This window comes from Rhinatrema bivittatum, chromosome 4 (genome assembly GCF_901001135.1).
Source record: "Rhinatrema bivittatum chromosome 4, aRhiBiv1.1, whole genome shotgun sequence".
Classification (NCBI taxonomy): Eukaryota; Metazoa; Chordata; class Amphibia; order Gymnophiona; family Rhinatrematidae; genus Rhinatrema; species Rhinatrema bivittatum.
The window spans coordinates 353312381-353331783 of NC_042618.1; the positions used below are offsets into that span (position 1 = coordinate 353312381).

Genomic DNA, 19403 nt, shown 5'->3' on the forward strand with positions numbered 1-19403 from the left:
AGGGATAGGGGGAGGGCAGGATAAGGGAAAGGGAAGGGAGGTCAGGCTAGGGGGTTGGGAAGTTCCCTCCCAGTACTTATGAGCTTAGTGGTGCTGAATTTGGGCCCCTATGTTTATTGACCCAGAATGGGAAAAAAAAGTCTGAATGATTTAGGCCCTTATATAATATAAAGTCATATTTTTTATATATATATATATATATATATATTAAAGATTTTGGGGGAGTTTAGGATAGTATTATTGAAAGGTACCAAATTGATAGCAATGGAAAGTGAAATCTTCCCTTCGTCCCTAAAACAGGTAGAAAGAACACATGAAGCTTTCCTACCCTCTCTTCAAAAATCTGCCTCAATCCTACATGAAAAAAGTGAAAACTCAGTGCTTTGATTTTCTGGGGTTGCCAGCAAGAATATCAACAATCGGTGATGTTGGCAGTGGTGACTTGTTAACTGTTATCTAAACTGAGACCATTAACACCTTTCAAACAATCCACTAAGGGCCTGATTCACTAGGGCTTTTCTTCCTTTCATGTCTAAGGGGAAAGACTTGCTGAATCAGACCCCAAAAGTGATGGCTGTGTCATTCACTGATATCAGCTAGATTCCCTAGAGATAAAAGAAAGCAAGAGTTAACCAAGGTATGTGTATTAGCTGGAAGTGTATCCAATCAATATGTATTGTGGCTGACCTGAAAACCAGACCTATTTGTAGCTCTCAGGGATTGGAACTCTTTGGCCATAGAAAGTTTTCTGTCCCTGTGACAATCTTCTACTAAGTCACCCAGTCCAAGAGATAAAAGACTCCGGCCCCATGCCAGGCCACTGAGTCATCCAGTTTTCCAAGGCAAAGAGAAATTTGGAACTTACACTCCAATAAACATCAGAACAAGTTTGAGTTGGGTCACATCCACGAAGACCTAGACTTTCACCTAACTCATCTCCCATTATTTCAGTCTGGCTCTGCTAATTTAGATTGTTCCTGAATGTTGAGTCTCTCTCTGCCTCTTTGAAAGAGAAGAACAATGTTCCACAGTTAGGCTTTTGGCAGGCTGAGAGGTATGTGATATGCAAGGAATATTTTGTGTGCTTATTTCCTCATTATAACCAAGAATAATCTGCTTATTTTCCAGAATCTACTTGGCACTCACAACTTAGGCAGAGTATATTATGAGCCAATCAAGGACAGACACGGCAACGTTGTAATAGTTACGATAAGAGAAGTGGAGACGCTGTATTCATTCTTTAATGGTAAATGGATGCAGATATCTAAGCTACAGAGCCAGCGAAAATCCCTCTCAACACCTGAAGAGCCGACAGCATTAGACATTTTGCTCATAACTATTCAGGTAGCACTTGCACAGGGATTTAATTTTGTCGTTTATTTTTATGAAGTGTGTTTGTGAAAATGACCAACTGCTAAGATAACCAGAGTTTGATTTAGATAGTACATAGCATGCATCCTAATTTATGTAATAATAAACTCGGATATTTTTTATGTAAACTTCTTAATTCCTTCATTGGTTGCATATAAAGGCTTATAGCCACAGGAGCATCTCTGTTATCTGTAGCTGACTACTCTGCATTTTGTTGGTGATATTTTCAGATAGCAGTGTGGTCATACAAATAGTCTCTCTTAAAAATATAACAGTAGCATTTGTATTGATACTGTTTTTGTCTGTCCCCATTCCCCCCAGATGGCTAAAGAAACCCTCGCTAAGCCAACAGTTTGTGGGGCACCTCCTTCAAATCACTCTCAGTGCGGCTTGTGGCCAGTAGGAACCCCTCTTTCCCACCCCCACAATAGTGGCAGCCATCTTCCCTCCCTCCCAAAGGCTACGTTCACTGCTTCTGTGGTGCACCCTGGCAAGATTGCCTGCCGTGGATGGGGGATCTGAACCCGGATTGCCCCGTCACAGTGCCCGAGCCATGGGACTATCTGAATTCTTTTTGTTGAACTATCATCGTACATTCACAACCAACACATACAGAAATCTTGGCATGGTCAGCATGTGTGTGGTGGTGGTAGTGTCAAGCTTTTAACAATTTATAGAAATTCAATGCTCATCTACACCTCTCTCACTGCACCCCTTTTCAACCCATAGAAGGGGGTCCCCTGGCATAGATTCCCATGTTATTGCCAAACCTTTTCCCTTTGATCTTCTATTATATGCACAGATTAACTTGCTTAAACCTATGTACAGATAGATAGGTGGATGGATATTAGGGTTGCCAATAAGCTTCAAGTCATAAAAGACAGGCTAAGTACCGTATATCTTGGTTTAGCACCATCAATTAATTTGCAGTTCAGATTTGTCATGTGTTTGTTTTATTATGTTTTATTTTATGTAACAGAACTGTAATCTGCATAGAACAACGTTGTACTGATTTGGGCAGAATGTAAGAACTTTAAATAAATAAATAAATAAATAAATAAATAAGTCTAGAAATCCACAGATCCAATGGTGTAAAACTAAGACTGGATTCATCTGCCCTTTATGACATGGGCCCATTAGCAATCCTAGTAGATAAGTAGATGTTTATGCACCTCATGGGATGTATGCATAAATGCATAATAAATGGCTTTATGAATAATGAATATTGATATATAATAGTCTGGGCTGGGTGCTGACACTGGATAATAGGTATTTTCAACTGTTTCTGGACTTCACCCATATTTGCTCTTGTAATACCTAACAAGTAATTTCCACCATTACCAGAGAAGTTCTTCGTGAAAAGAGACAGGACGTACCCACCCAGCCAATGTAAAAGCAGGCCATTGGTTTCCATTTCTCCTAGGAGATCCTATCCTATCAGAAAAGAAGTCACCAGCGCCTTCTTCCTGGATTGTACTTGGGTTACTTGAAGTTGTGCAGCTCAGTAGATCAGATCAAAGTCCTCGTACCCCAAAGACTCCCAAACGTCCTTTGTCATGTTAAAATACGAGATAATGGTAATGTTTCCAGGTAAGTTTTGTTGGGTTCTTCTGTTCAAGTGTCTTACTAAATTATGATTACTATTCATGCTCACGGAGTGAAATATTCTTGTAATATAAGGACACAGTTTCAAAAAACAAAATGTAGTTTGCAATAAACATACCCTACAAGCAATTAAGAAATATGTTGCATACTAGAAAAATAATTAGGATTCCCATGACCAAATCATATCTTTGCATCCTGCCTTGTAAAGTGCTAGGTTCTCAGGCAGGCCAAGGTTAGGAGTGCTGAAGAAGAGCAGTCAAACCCACTAACACATTGGATGTCAACCTTGGTGCTTGACTCTCCCTCTCCCTCTCCTCCATCCATCCTCTCCCACAAAACAGATTTGATTATTAGGATAACCAGAATAAATATCATGAAATATGCTTGCACGTATGTGGTCTACAAATTGGTCAGTTTTCATTTTGGCTATCCTGAAAACCAGGCCCATTTGGGGGAGAGAGGAGATCACTGAAGACCAGAACTGAGGACCAGTGTGTTCTAAAACAATAGATCCCCTAAAAAGTAATTAATTAAAACTAGCAGTGTATCCTACCTCCCTGAAAATATCAGCTCAATTCTTAACTCCAGATCTTTTTCATAGCTCTCCTTTCTTTGTTGTCCAAACCAATTAATTAAAAAAAAAAAAATCACCTTCATTGCTGTGGAGTGGAGGAGACGTCAGGATCATCAGTTTATCCACTATTTTTTCTTTGCATGTCTCTGGATAATAAAAGAGCAGGTCTATAATATTCACTGCCACAACAGCATCCTGATTACCTTCAACACACAGAGGAGGATAACTTTGTAACAGCCTTCCTAAATTAGGCAGGCTGTAACATGCATAAATTACCCAGATTTTCAAACCGGGCTTTCACACTGAAAGTCTGCTTTCAAAGTTATCCCACCCAATTCACCCGCACACAATTACACCTGCTATTATCTGCACAGAAAATGTTCTGGAAAATGTATGCAACATACTTTTGGAAAATCCAGAAGCAGGTGTCTAACTCCAAATCCCTCCCCATCTCCACCTCTGGGAACACCTTCACTCAATCCACATCAACTTACATGCAAATCGACAGCATGCACACAATTTTACTCGCATAAAGGTGAAATTTTAAATCGGCACATGGGCGTCCATGTGCACGCGGTTCCCGGTGCATGCACACGGATGCGCCGATTTTGTAACACGTGCGCGCCGATACACACGTTATAAAATCCACTACCAGTGCACACATGTGTGCCCGAAGTTATATCAGCACGCGCAGGTGCCGACTCGCACTTACAAGGGGGGTGATTTTGTAACATGCGCGCGCCGATACACACGTTATAAAATGCACTACCAGTGCACACATGTGTGCCTGAAGTTATATCAGCATGCGCAGGTGCCGACTCACACTTGCAAGGGGGGTGATTTTGTAACATGCACGCGGCAACACAATAGGGCCTTCCCCAGTTCCTTCCCAGTCCGCATCAATAAAAGAGCAGACTGGGAGTGACCTTCTTAAACCTATAACCTACCCTTTTCCCCTATCCTCTCAGACCCCTAAACCCCCCCCCCCCTAACTACTGTTTTTTTTGTTTTGTTTTTCAACTTACCTGCTCGTCGGAGCAGCAGTAAATTGTGCGGGCCAGCCAACTGCCACTCACGCTTTAACGGGACAGTGCCTTTTCCGCCCCGCCCAGACCCCTCTCCCGTCCCGTCCCTTTTTTCAAATCCGGCAATTCCATGCTTACTGGAAATACGCACGTGGCTGCAGTGCTTTGGAAATGTACGCAGCCTGGTCACGCACATATCTCCCAGTATTGGCGCACGCCAGCCTTTTAAAATTAGGCCGTTAATAGGTGAGCAGTTTTATAATGCATATTTCTGTGAGAAAAACACAATTTGATCCACTGCCTTTGAAAATTGTCTTCCCAATGATGAGACTAGATTAATAAAGACGTAGCAGAAGAGAGAGAAAAAAAAAGAAAAGCACAAGAGTATCCATCCACTGGAAGTAGTGAAAAATCACCCTTCCTCACCTCTACTTTTCACCCTAAGTTCAAAGACACATAGCACACATCACAATCCACAGTTTGCCATGATTTTTATTGTACCAATTTCTCCTGGTCATTACTGCTGTTGACCTTCCATTGCAAAACGCTCACACCAGAATTTTTAATCCCATGATGACAAAAGTTTGCACAAACAGTGAAAAAAAAAAAAAAAAGCAAAATTATTTGCTGTGCAAAAAATCACTTCTAAGCAGCCTTCCAGGCACTTACTGTAGAATTGTAGTTGTCTGCAAAATGCACCTATTCTGACTCTGAAACTAAACACAGATCAGAAAGAAAAAGAAAGACACCACTGTTGTTAGTAGTGACTGCCAACTAAATTATATATGGAAAAAAGATTGGCGTTTATTGCTGCTTCAAGGGCATGCATGAGAGAGTTATTTTTAATCAATTAACGCACTTGTAAACATTGACATTGGAAGTCTGCTAGTGATTCAGTAGATAACAGATTTGGAACGTCTACAACCATGCCTGCGTACTGAGCTTGTGTTATCTTTCTAACTTGACCCCCCATGGGTAGAGATGAGTGGGAATGGATCCAAACCCTGGCTGGCTCGGAATCGGTGGAAAGTCTGGATCATGCTTTGGACAACTGCAACCAGTCCCTTCTGTATGAGATCCAGGTGGCAGTGAAAGCTCTTGTGAAGCAGGTCAATCTACCTCTACTCCAGGTGAAGCCCTTCAGCCCCCAGTTTTCTACTTCATTTACGTTGGGGGTAGTTTTACAGCAGCCTGCACTGAATTATGCGGGAAATGCATGAGTGAGGTGGAGCAATCTTCAAAGCCGGCTCAGGAGAAGTGGTCCACTTTGAAAATTATCCCATCAAAAATCGCCTGCACACCATTGCACCTGTGCAGAACATTTTCAGGAAAGTTTGTGCACCATACTTTTGGAAAATCCCAAAATATGTGTGTGATTCAAAACCCCTCCCCCCAACGCCTCCTCCGAGAATGACTCTACTCCGTCCAAATAAAACTTACATGCCAACAGGCAGTAGGTGCATAACTTTACCCACATATCGGGCAGGCAATTATGTAAAAGGCCATTTCTGCAGGTACTCCCGACCCCCCCCCCCAAAACTTGCCTAAAGTCCCTGGTGGTCCAGCGGGGGTCCTGGGAGGGATCTCCTGCTCTTGGGCTGTCGGCTACCAGTAAACAAAATGGCACCAGTGGCCCTTTGCCCTTACCATGTCACAGGGGCTATCGGTGCCATTGGCCAGCCCCTGTCACATGGTAGGAGCAATAGATGGCCCGTGCTATTTTTTAAGATGGTGCCAGCCGTCCATTGCTCCTACCATGTGACAGGGGCCGGCCAATGGCACTGATAGCCCCTGTCATATGGTAAGGGCAAAGGGCCATCAGCACCATTTTGATTAGTGGCAGCCGACGGCCCGAGAGGGGGACATCACTCCTGGGACCCTCACTGGACCACCAGGGACTTTAGGCAAGTTTTTGGGGGGTCGGGAGGGTGGGGGATTGTAAATAATTAGATCTGAAGGGTTGGGATGGGTTTGGGGGTTTTTTTTCTGTGTGCCCTTTCTCCACCCCCCCCCCCCCAAAACGATGATAAAACCACACGAAATTTCATGGGGTTTTCCTATCATTTTCAGGGACTCCCCGATGCATGACGAATTAAGAAATATCATACAATACTTTAATTCATCAAAAAAACGATGCACATCCCTAGTTTCCACTCCCCACCAGCAAAAGCAAGATCCTGTGTGTGATAGGATGTCTCTGTGTGAGTACGCATGAGAGGATGCCTATCTGTGTATGAGACAATGAGTGATTAGAAGAGTGAGTGTGTGTGTGCCTATGTATATATATATATGAGAGGGTGCCTGTGTTTGGGGGTGGGGTGGAGGTGAGAGAGAGGAAGCGTGTGTGTATGTGTGTGTGTGTGAGAGAGAGAGAGACGGAGGAAATGTGTGTGTCTTTCTCTTTCACACACAGACACTCAAGCTCCCTCTATCTCTCTCCAAGTGTGTCTGTGTGTGAGAGACAGGGGGAGCATATTTTGTTTATTTCTCTTTGTGTGTGTGTGTGTACCCCCAGTTCACGACAATCTCGGTGACAGTATAGAGAGTGGGGGATTTAAAAAATCCTTATTAGTTTTAATTACTGGGTGTTATTTGATGTCTGCTGTTTTGAAATATTTTATCAATGTTTAGGAAATTTTTTAAAATTTGTGCAGAAGCTTCTAATTATTGAATATTATTCTATTCATTAGCTGTTTTGAAATATATATTTTTTTAGTTTGGTTTTATTATTCTGATTGATTTATATTTCTTGATTATATTGTTTTGAAGAATAGTGATTTTTCTGCTTTTCCATCGTTGCACTGCATACAGAATCTGGCTTGTGGTTTCCAGTTCACTTTTTGTCTGCATGTGTGCATGTGTGAGAGAGAGAGATGGAGGAAGCATGTCTGTGTGTGAGAGAAACACAGAGAAAGTGTGTGTGTGTATATGTCTCTCACACACACAAACACATGCTCTCTCTGTGTTGGTGTATGTGTATGTGTGTGTTTGTGTGCATTTGTGAGCATGCATATCCCCAGTCTACAACAATCTTAGGATGACAGATAAGGAGAGTGGAAGATTTTTAAAATCCTTATTAGTTTTATTTATTGGATGCTATTTGATGTGACTGCTGTTTTGAAATATTTTATCAATGTTTAGGAATTTTTAAAATTATATATTGGAGGGGGGGGGGGGGTGCCAAAGAAGTATCCACCCTGGGTGCCAAATACTTTAGGTACGCCTCTGGCCATGGCCACTGAAATAGCCCCAGACGTTTGCATCTCCTCCCTCCTGCACGGCAGCTTTTCCATGGAAAATATCACAGGTAGAGTTGAAAATGCAATCTGTGCATGTTGTTTCCCTCTCCTGGTAATGTTGCCTCCAAATGCAGCTAAAAGTACATGCATTTGTTGACTTGTTTGTTGACCTTTACATATCCATGTGGACTAAAACAATTTGTTGCATTATGTAATATTTAGCACATCTTTTTCCTACATTATTTATCTTACATGCACTGTAAAGGCAATTGCCAAAAGCCATTTATGTGCCTAAGAAGTTGTCTTGAGAACTGGCTGCCCTTCTCACAGAAGATTATACACACATTCTTCCTTAGGGGTGAATTTTAAAACTCCCCATATCGTTGCAAAGTTTGCAGGTACGTTTTACCCACAGACTTTGCACTAGTTCTCAAAGTGAAAGTACAAGGACGCCCAGCGCAGACAGGCTCTGAACATCTCCCTACTTGCCCATGGCTGCCAGAAGCAGCAGTGCAGAAACCTCAAAAGGTTGTCTGAGCAGAGCCTCGATCCTCCTTGCTTGCACTGTGCCACCCTCCACTGGGATCGTGGTCTACCATGTGCCTGCCGAAACCAGAGCGCTCACCTTTGGGGACCTTAAGCCTCTCCAATTCGTTGATCAACGGGAGATACAGCTCCTCTTGCTTTCCCTTTGAAAACTGCCTTGAGGGAAAAAAAAAAAAGGCATCCACAGAGATCTGCACCCGCGTTTTCTGCGCACGCTTTATCCCCTCCAAACTAGCAGGCCCATGCAATATCGGCACGCAGAAAACAGGCGCTCATGATTGAGCGCCCGCTCTCCTAACCTCCGGGGCAGGCGTTAATTTTTGAGGATTAAAAATGTGCGCGTCGAGCACACTTTTTTTTGTTTTTGGATTGAGGGAGAATAGCTAATAGCCTCACCAAGAAACATTTACATGTGATGAGCGCTATTAGTTACACGTTCGATTGCACGTGTTGCGGTCTCGGTCGCCACGCTGACGCCCGAGGCCTTACCTTCCGCCCGAGTCCCGGGGAGCTGCCGCGTGCTGCCGCGTTCCGCGGCCTCAGGACCCCGGCCGCTGCTTTCCGGGGAGCTGCCGCGTTCCGCGGGCCTGCAGGGCCTTCGGGCGCCATGCGCCGGCTCTCACGCTGCCGCTGGCGTGCCCTCACGGCCAGTCCCGCCCCCAGGCGCGCGCGCGCGACTGTCCTCCACTTTTAAAGGGACCAGCGCGGGAAAACCCGGCTCCTCCCTTCTATGACGTCAGACGCGGCAGGGCTATTTAAGCCCTGCAGTCCCTTCCCTTCTTTGCCTTGCAACGAGGTTCACTACTTCCTGTAGTTCTCAGTTGCGTTCCTGGATTGCCTGTTACCTGCCTGACTCCGCTTTGCCTGACTCTGCTTTGCCTGTTACCTGCCTTGACATCGGATTGCCTGACTTCGCCTGCCTACTGCCTGCCTTGACCACGGTTTGCCTGACTCCGCTTGCCTGCTGCCTGCCTTGACCACGGATTGCCTGACTCCGCCTGCCTGCTACCTGCCTTGACTCCGGTTCGTTAGGTTCGACCTGCTTGTCTTCAGCCTGCCTTGACCTCGGTCCGTGTTCCCGTCCTCTGCTTGCTCGCTGCCTGCCCAGACTCCAGACCGGACTCCACTCCTGGGTTTCTTCGCTCTCACCTAAGTCCCAGCGGTCCGGGTCCCTACGGGCTTCTCCTGGGGGGATCTCGGACTTCCAGGGCGAAGTCTCCTAAGTCCTAGCAACCCGGGCTCCCACAGCTCCTCTGGAGGAGTCTCGGGTTTCCAGGTGAAGATCCTCTTGCCCAGTGGGAGTTCTGCCTACCGACTGTTCCCTCGGTCCGGTCGGCCCAAGGATCCACATCCGGGTTTTCGCCAGCACAACAGTTTGCAAGGCCATGGATCCGGCAGACCTCGCCGGGCTACAGGCCATTCCGGGTTTGGCCCAGCGGTTGGTGCAGCAACAACAAGTCCTGGATTCCCTGGCTGCTACAGTAGAGCGGCTGGCGTCTCGCATGGATACCGAGCCGTCCGCGCCCGTTCCAGTACCGGCACCTGTTCCTGCACCACTGGTAACCCTTCAGACCCCTACGCAGCTCCCAGCGCCCTCTCGCTATGCCGGGGATGCCAAAGCGTGTCGAGGGTTTTTAAATCAGTGTTATGTGCGCTTTGCACTACTGCCTAACCAGTTTCCTACTGATGGTACCAAGGTGGCGTACATTTTTGCCCTTCTGGACGGACGGGCCCTGAATTGGGCTTCCCCCATGTGGGAGAATAATGATCCTGCACTGGGGGACTTGAATCGCTTTGTGGAAGAGTTCAAAGCGGCCTTCGATGAGCCAGCACGACAGGCTTCCGCTACCTCAGAGTTACTTCAGCTCCGGCAAGGGTCACGGACTTTGGCAGACTACGCATTGGAGTTTCGCACCCTTGCCCACGAGGTAGGCTGGCAGGATGAGGCTCTCCGGGGTGTGTTCCTGGAAGGCTTAGCCGGTCGTATTAAGGACGAACTAGCGGCTCGGGACCTGCCGGAGACCCTGAGTTCCCTGATTGACTTAGCGGGTCGTATTGATCGGCGTTTGCAGCAGAGGGCGAAAGAGGGGCGCCCTTTCCGACGTTCGACGTCCGTGATTCCCAGGTCCTCGAATTCGGGTTCGAGTTCGGGGTCACGAGGAGCTACTTCTTCACCTACAACTGCCGCCGACGAGCCCATGCAAGTGGGTCGTTCGTCTTTATCTCCCGAAGAAAGGCAGCGACGCCGGGACTTGAGACTGTGCCTGTACTGTGGAGGAAAGGGCCATTACCTTGCCCAGTGTAAAGAACGGGCGGAAAACTCCCGCGCCTAGGTGTAAAGGAGGAGTGTCCCCTAGGCTGCCTTAGTCCTGCTCCTCAATGTACTATGCCAGTAACCTTGGATTATCCAGGTGGTTCTTTCCTCACGCAAGCCCTTGTTGACTCAGGGGCTGGAGGCAACTTTATTACTAAAGACTTGGTGCAACAGTTGAATCTCCCTACGCGACCTAGGACTCCTGCCTTGCGGATAACCTCTATTCAGGGTACTCCTTTATCAGGGTGCATCTCCACTGAGACCGTCCCGTTAATTTTGCAGACGGGCTTGTTACACACAGAAGAGATTTCCTTGCTAGTGTTGGAGAGAGCAGTACATCCGGTGGTTCTCGGGTTACCCTGGCTTCAGAAACACTCTCCTGTGATTCGCTGGAAAGATTTTCAGATTACCCAGTGGAGTTCGGAGTGTTTCCAATCCTGCCTCCAAGTGAAAAGATTCCAACGGATTCCGCTGGCCCACACCGTACCAGTACTACCGGCTCCGTATGCTGACTTTCAGGATGTTTTTTCCAAGGAAAAAGCGGAATTGTTACCGCAACACCGACCTTTTGACTGTGCAATAGAGTTGCTTCCGGGTACTACTCCCCCACGGGGACGAGTTTATCCCTTGTCTCAGCCAGAGACCCGGGCCATGTCCGAATATATCACTGAGAATCTGGCTAAAGGCTTCATACGCCCTTCCAAGTCCCCCGCCGGAGCAGGTTTCTTTTTTGTTGCCAAAAAAGACGGAGGCTTGCGGCCTTGCATTGATTACCGTGGGCTCAATGCTATCACCAAGAAGAACCGGTACCCGCTTCCCCTCATTCCGGAGTTGTTGGACAGACTCCAAGGAGCACAAGTCTTCACGAAATTGGATCTCCGCGGCGCTTATAATCTGGTTCGAATCCGTCCCGGGGACGAATGGAAGACGGCGTTCAACACCCGGGACGGCCATTATGAATATCTAGTAATGCCGTTTGGACTGTGCAACGCTCCCGCTGTTTTTCAGCACTTAATGAATGAGATTCTGCGTGACTTATTGCATTCCTGCGTGATCGTCTATTTGGACGACGTTCTCATACACTCCCCGGATCTTGCCTCCCATCGGCAACATGTGAGACAAGTACCCCAGATCTTACGAGACCACCATTTGTATGCCAAGTTCGAAAAATGTCTCTTTGAACAAGAGTCGTTACCCTTCCTCGGGTTTATAGTGTCTTCTACAGGTTTCCGTATGGACCCCAGCAAGGTAACCGCCATCAGGAAGTGGCCCCGACCTGAGGGGTTGAAAGCATTACAACGCTTTTTGGGGTTTGCTAACTTCTATAGACACTTTATTCCTCAGTACTCCCGCTTGGTGGCTCCTTTAACCGCACTAACTCGGAAAGGGGCAAACACTCGCCTCTGGCCTGAGGGAGCTTGTGAGGCTTTCGAACTATTAAAGGAGGCGTTCCTCCAGGATACCTGTTTACGCCACCCAGATCCAACACGGCCCTTCTTTGTTGAGGTCGATGCCTCTAACATTGCTGTGGGAGCGGTCCTCTCACAGGTCTCTAACTCCGGACATCTCCTACCCTGCTCCTATTTTTCTAAGAAGTTCTCCCCTGCCGAGTGCAATTACGGCATTGGGGATAAGGAGTTGCTGGCGGTCAAACTTGCGCTGGAGGAATGGAGACAGTGGTTGGAAGGCTCCCTCCATCCGGTTACAATTTATACAGATCACAAAAACCTGGAGTTCCTTAACCAGACCCAACGTCTTAATCCTCGACAAGCACGATGGTCCCTTTTCTTTAACCGTTTTAATTTCATTCTGAAGTACCGACCCGCGTTGAAGAATGTACGGGCCGACGCACTCTCCCGTTATGAGCTTCAGGAGGAGAAGGAAGACCTCCCACAACACATCATAGATCCCGCTAAAATCCAGTTAGCTAGCACCACAGTTTCCACTCTTGGACGAGTGGTGGTTTCCCACAAAGACCGCAGAAGGGTGTTAGCTTGGGCCCATGACTCGCTTTCAGGGGGTCACGCCGGCAGGGAGAGGACGCTCGACCTGCTTAGTCGCTATTATTGGTGGCCTCGAATGCGACAAGACATCCGAGTATATGTTGACTCATGCCCAGTATGTGCCCGGCAAAAACCGCCCAGTGGTCGACCCTGGGGCCTCTTGCAGCCGCTGCCTATTCCCGTGGAACCATGGTCCCACATAGCCACGGACTTTGTAGTGGATCTGCCCCCCTCGGAGGGCAATACGGTGATTTGGGTAACTGTAGACCGTTTTTCTAAGATGATTCGCCTGGTACCCTTGCCTAAGCTGCCCTCTGCACCTGAACTCGCACTCCTGTTCACTACCCACGTCTTCCGGGCTCACGGTCTACCACAGAGTATCGTATCGGATCGAGGGCCACAGTTCACGGCTCGTTTTTGGCGTGCCCTTTGCAGAAAATTTGGGGTCCAATTAAACTTATCCACGGCCTTTCACCCCCAGACTAATGGTCAGACAGAGCGCACGAACCGCACTCTTAAAACCTTCCTTCGCAGTTTTATCTCCGAAAAAGGGAATAACTGGACTTCTCTCCTGCCTTGGGCAGAGTTCGCCTACAACAACCATACCCATGCTGCCACTGGACAAACCCCTTTCCAGATTGTGTATGGACGTCACCCAAGGCCTCCTTTGCCGCTTCCGATTTCCATTCCATCACCTGCTGCCTTAGCCACAGCACGGCAAGTACATCATCTCTGGAAGAGGATTCAACTCAAACTGACCACCGCAGCAAAAAGGTCCCAGCAGTATACCAACCGTCATCGACGACCAGCGCCAGTTTTTCTGCCAGGTACCAAGGTGTGGTTAAGCACTCGGAACCTCCAACTACCTAACCGCTCTCGTAAGTTGGCCCCTCGATACTGCGGGCCTTTTCAGGTTGCGGAGCGTATTGGTACCGTTTCCTACAGACTTCGCCTTCCGTCTTCACTTCGCATCCACAACGTGTTCCACGTATCCTTGCTGAAACCAGTGGTACTGTCCCGGTACCATCATCCTTCCACGGATGCGCTATCCTCCTCTACATCTTCAGAGACTACGTATCAGGTACGAGAAGTCCTGGACGTTCGCTTCCATGCCCGTCGCTGGGAATACCTACTGGCATGGGAGGGGTGTGGCTCCGAGGAGGACTCTTGGGAGCCAGCTCGAAACATCTTGGACAAATCATTGCTCACTCAATTTCATTTGGACCATCCCGGGAAACCTGGTCCTCGGCGGAGGGGGCGTAAGAAGGGGGGTACTGTTGCGGTCTCGGTCGCCACGCTGACGCCCGAGGCCTTACCTTCCGCCCGAGTCCCGGGGAGCTGCCGCGTGCTGCCGCGTTCCGCGGCCTCAGGACCCCGGCCGCTGCTTTCCGGGGAGCTGCCGCGTTCCGCGGGCCTGCAGGGCCTTCAGGCGCCATGCGCCGGCTCTCACGCTGCCGCTGGCGTGCCCTCACGGCCAGTCCCGCCCCCAGGCGCACGCGCGCGCGACTGTCCTCCACTTTTAAAGGGACCAGCGCGGGAAAACCCGGCTCCTCCCTTCTATGACGTCAGACGCGGCAGGGCTATTTAAGCCCTGCAGTCCCTTCCCTTCTTTGCCTTGCAACGAGGTTCACTACTTCCTGTAGTTCTCAGTTGCGTTCCTGGATTGCCTGTTACCTGCCTGACTCCGCTTTGCCTGACTCTGCTTTGCCTGTTACCTGCCTTGACATCGGATTGCCTGACTTCGCCTGCCTACTGCCTGCCTTGACCACGGTTTGCCTGACTCCGCTTGCCTGCTGCCTGCCTTGACCACGGATTGCCTGACTCCGCCTGCCTGCTACCTGCCTTGACTCCGGTTCGTTAGGTTCGACCTGCTTGTCTTCAGCCTGCCTTGACCTCGGTCCGTGTTCCCGTCCTCTGCTTGCTCGCTGCCTGCCCAGACTCCAGACCGGACTCCACTCCTGGGTTTCTTCGCTCTCACCTAAGTCCCAGCGGTCCGGGTCCCTACGGGCTTCTCCTGGGGGGATCTCGGACTTCCAGGGCGAAGTCTCCTAAGTCCTAGCAACCCGGGCTCCCACAGCTCCTCTGGAGGAGTCTCGGGTTTCCAGGTGAAGATCCTCTTGCCCAGTGGGAGTTCTGCCTACCGACTGTTCCCTCGGTCCGGTCGGCCCAAGGATCCACATCCGGGTTTTCGCCAGCACAACAGCACGCACGTTTTGGATGCGCCAATCCCCCGTTTTGCATCAGGGATTATGGACGCGCATATTGAGCCGTGCGCTGCGGCCAGCGTGTACGGTATTGCATCAGCCTGAATGTGCGTTGTATTCTTGGCTCCATCCTTACCCCCAGGAACAGCACCACTCAATGCAGGTGTTGTGGAACGACGCGCATACTTGTACCTGAGGAAAACAGTGGGCAAGTTTCCAAAACCCCTTTTACCTGGGTAACTAGTCATTTGCCCACAGAAATAGCTTTTGAAAATTGCCCTCAAAGGGGGTAATTTTCAGATTGGCCAGATTATGTAGCATATATCATACATGCTTTAAACAATTTTATTTATTCAAATTTCTAGCCCGCTTTTCCAACAATGCCCAAGGTGGCTAACAGCAAAAAATTACCACAGAACAAGATAATTTGTATAGATAAACAATAAACATATCAATAAATCAAGGTTAACAGTGACAATAAAACAATGCAAGACAGTACCACAAACAGTTAAAAAGAAACCTTCCTAGTTTGAATATATGCGTGCTGTTTTCTAGCACTTTGTTAAAGTTCATTTAAGTGCTATTTTATAATTCTCTCAATTTTTTTCTCTCCTCTGCAGGCCAAGCACTTTCGTTTGTATACACATGAGGTGCTGGAGTTGGGCCACAATGTCTCCTTTCTTCTGCTGCTCCCTGCCTCAGACGACGTCTGCACTGCCCCAGGACAGAGTAATCCCTACACCCCACACTCAGGATTTCTTAACCTCCCTCTTCAGATGTTTGAACTCGGTACACTAACTTGTTTCACCTAGAAATGCTAGCCCAAGCTCCTTGTAAATCACAAGGTTGTATCTGTTTCCCTTGTCCCACCAGAGAGTTGATAAATCAAACGTTAGCTTACTCAACAGCCCTTGTACAAGTTACAGAATTAAGCATAGCTACTATGAAATGTGCTATATCCATAAACCCTGAAACCTGGGCAAGCGAGGACTGATTTTTTTGTGGGGTCTCAAGATTAACATGGGCGGACAATGTGGCTAGGCCCCCCAACTCCACCCCATCCCCATCTCTTACTCCGGCTTATGTGTGTCTTCATGGCAATGGCTACAAAACCTATTTAATTTCTGGCAACACTCTTTAATCTCCCGTCTCTTCACTATGTCTCCCTGACCTGAGGCTGCTGTTTCTCTTTCTGCTTTATATACACACAACTGCTTTATACAAGCCTTACTTACAGGACGCGCGTTTTCGATGCGCTAGCTTTACCCCTTATTCAGTAAGGGGTAATAGCACGTTGAAAACGCACATCCAACCCCCACCCCCCCCCCCCCCCCCCGCGAAACTAATAGCGCCCGCAACATGCAAATGCATGTTGATGGCCCTATTAGTTATTCCTGCACGATTCAGTAAGTAAAATGTGCAGCCGAGCCGCACATTTTACTTTCAGAAATTAGCGCCTACCCTAAGGTAGGCGCTAATTTCTGCCAGCACCGGGAAAGTGCACAGAAAAGCAGTAAAAACTGCTTTTCTGTACACCCTCCGACTTAATATCCGAACCCATGGCTGTCAGCGGGTTTGAGAACCGACGCCGACAAAATTGAGCGTCGGCTGTCAAACTCGCTGACAGCCGCCGCTCCTGTAAAAAAAGAGGCACTAGGTTCGTGCTAGTGTCCCTAGCGCCTCTTTTTACCGCGGGCCCTAATTTGAATATTTATTTTACTGAATCGCGTGCACAGGAAAGTGGCCTGTGCGCGCGCCAGGAGAGCGGGCTTTTGCTGTATCGGCCTGTCTGTCAGGCTGCTGAAGAGGAATCAATTATGTAAACAGGCTTCCACCCAGCCCTGGCATTCATACACCTAGAAGGGACTGAGAGGAGGGTCAATAAATAATTACCTGCTGAAAGGAAACAAAGACTTTGATGGCCTAAAATTTTTACAGATCTAGTTCAAGGCCAGTGATGTTTCCCATTCAAATTAGCCTCCTTAAAGGTTCAGGGAATCATGGACTGACAATGGTTCCAGTGCCTCCAGACTTTCTAACTCATGCACCCTCAGATGGGACATGACCCTGCTGCTAGGGGTGGGGATCCGAGCCAAAAGTGAGGAAGCACAGCCCCCCCGAGTCTCACCCATGGCTATGCCTCTCTCTGAAACTGTAAAAACTCAGAGCACAGGGAAGTCAAGCTACAAAACCCATGCACCCAGGATTCTACAATACATGCACATTCAGCCGCATGGGGAGAAGGTGCTCCCTGGCTCCTGTTTTGGTCATGGGAGGGAAATAATACGTGTAGATAGCATTTTCAGATCTATGCACGTTATTTTCCGTGAAAGATCTACCCACAGGAAAAAGCCAATGCAGATGTCCAGAGATATATTGCACCCTTGGCAGTTTTTAGTGAAAGCACACGAATGCGTTCAAGCTGAAACTTGGTGCAAAGAGTGCAGGTAAAACGTGCCGCTGGACTTTGCAGCCAGTGCGGGCGGTTCAGAAGTCATCCCAATAATGCGTACCCCGAATATCCCTCAGCTGCGTCTCCAGTCTCTTGTTATTAGACCTGTTTCAGTCCAGTAGAATCTACCGAAGCAGATTGCCTGTTAAAAGAGCAGAGCAGTTGGAGGAGTACATTGTGTGTTCTCCATCTCAGAAAATCCTTGAAACTCTGAGCCTCAAGACCCGATCAATAAGCGATGCGAAGGTTTTGACGACTGGAAAAATAAGGATTACTGGAGTATGGTCCATCATGAGAAATTCATATCGGCATAGTGGCTAACACAAATGCACAAACTTAGGGGGAGCAATTACATTTTAATTTTAAAAAAGTGACTATAGCAAAAAGCATGAATAATAAACATTATGGGGGGCAATTTTTAAATTGCCGCCATGGCTATAAAGACCCCATTTACATTCCATTTGAAAATTGCCTATGGACAAAGCTCCTGCAAAGATTTGTTACCTTCTTTTTCTGTAGATACTTTTTCCAACCAGAACTGTGCACGTAAAGCTAGATTTTAAAAGGCACGCGCACAATGACGCACCAATTTTATAACGTGCACACAACACCGCGCGTACATTATAAAACACGATTCCCGCACGCACACGGGTGCTGGATTTTAATATCCACGCGCGCATGTGCGGGAAGGGTGGCCTCTCATGCCCGCAAGGGGGAGGGGATTTTAAGAAACAATGCGCGGTGACATGAGTGGGCCATTCCCAGTTCACTCCCAGTCCGCTCCAATTAAGGAGCGGATGAGGGAACTTTCCTATCCCCCTACCTGACCTTCCTCCCTTTTCTCCTCTCCTCCCCGACCCCTAAACCTACCTTAATTAGCCTAATATGTTTTGTTTTCCAACTTACCCGTTCCTCCGAGCAGGTGTAAGTTTCGCGTGCCGGCAGGCTGCTGGCGTGCTGGCGTGCGATACAGAGGCATTATGGCACCTCCATTTTATTCACCATTCCCTTCCTAATAATTCCTAACATTCTGTTTGCTTTTTTGACCACCACAGCACACTGAGCTGACATTTTCAATGTGATATCTACTATGTTGCCCAGATCTCTTTCCTGGGTGGTAATTCCTAAAATGGAACTTAACATCGTGTAACTATAGCATGGGTTATTTTTCCCTATATGCATCACCTTGCACTTGTTCACATTAAATTTCATCTGCCATTTGGATGCCCAATTTTACAGTCTCACAAGATCCTCCTGCAATTTATCACAATCCGCTTGTGATTTAACTACTCTGAGCAATTTTGTGTCACCTGCAATATCTGTGATATTATTTTAACATCTATAATACAGTATCTCAATAAAATCTTGCTGCTTTTAGCACCAAAGCAGTGAGAGATTGCAAGTATGGAATAATAATTATTGAGTTTATGCTGCCAGCTACCAATACTAAGAGGGCAAAGCTCATAGAGATATCAGACATGTAGTTGCAGGTACCACGCGTATCCTTCTATGGAAATAAGGTTTAGACTATCTAAATTATCCATCCTGTGTTAAATTAGAGATTTAAAAAATGTCATGCAGCGGCTAACTACAGATGTGTGCTTGTGACCCTAATTTTTGCAATGAGGTTCTCCTCCTGTGCATTAATGGAAGTAGACAGCATGATATAAATTATTCTTTAAAATCTTGTGATTGGGACTAGGGGACCCTCCATGAAAGTAACTGGTAGCAGATGTAAAACAAATGTAAAAAGGCATCTGGGGCTGGATTTAGACATAGATAACACAGGCGCCAAATTCTGGGACACCATCTTCTGATGTCTGATTTCTGGGGGGGGCAAAATCTCCCACCCCGCTCCTCTGCGTATGGGCATCATAATCTTAAATCCGACCCTGAAGGCATCTTGCCAGTCAAGCCACCAATAAAGCTGTGGACTTTGCCGACTGAGGTCATGGTCAGTAGCTGGATGTAAAAAAGGTTTGGACAAGTTTCTGGAGGATATGTTCATTAACGACTATTAGCCAGGCAGGCTTGGGGGAAGACCATCTCTTACTGCTGAGAGGTGAGAGT

General features: G+C 47.6%; 1 protein-coding gene across 1 annotated transcript in view; it reads left to right on the forward strand.

The window, feature by feature from the left end:
• ANKFN1 (ankyrin repeat and fibronectin type III domain containing 1) overlaps positions 1–15693 on the forward strand; it is a 170035-nt gene extending 154342 nt beyond the window's left edge. The window contains exons 11-14 of the mRNA XM_029600691.1: positions 1129–1344; positions 2795–2961; positions 5555–5705; positions 15502–15693. Coding sequence (XP_029456551.1) covers positions 1129–1344; positions 2795–2961; positions 5555–5705; positions 15502–15693 — 726 coding nt within the window. The remainder of the gene's footprint in view (positions 1–1128; positions 1345–2794; positions 2962–5554; positions 5706–15501) is intronic.
• Positions 15694–19403: the final 3710 nt, after the last annotated feature.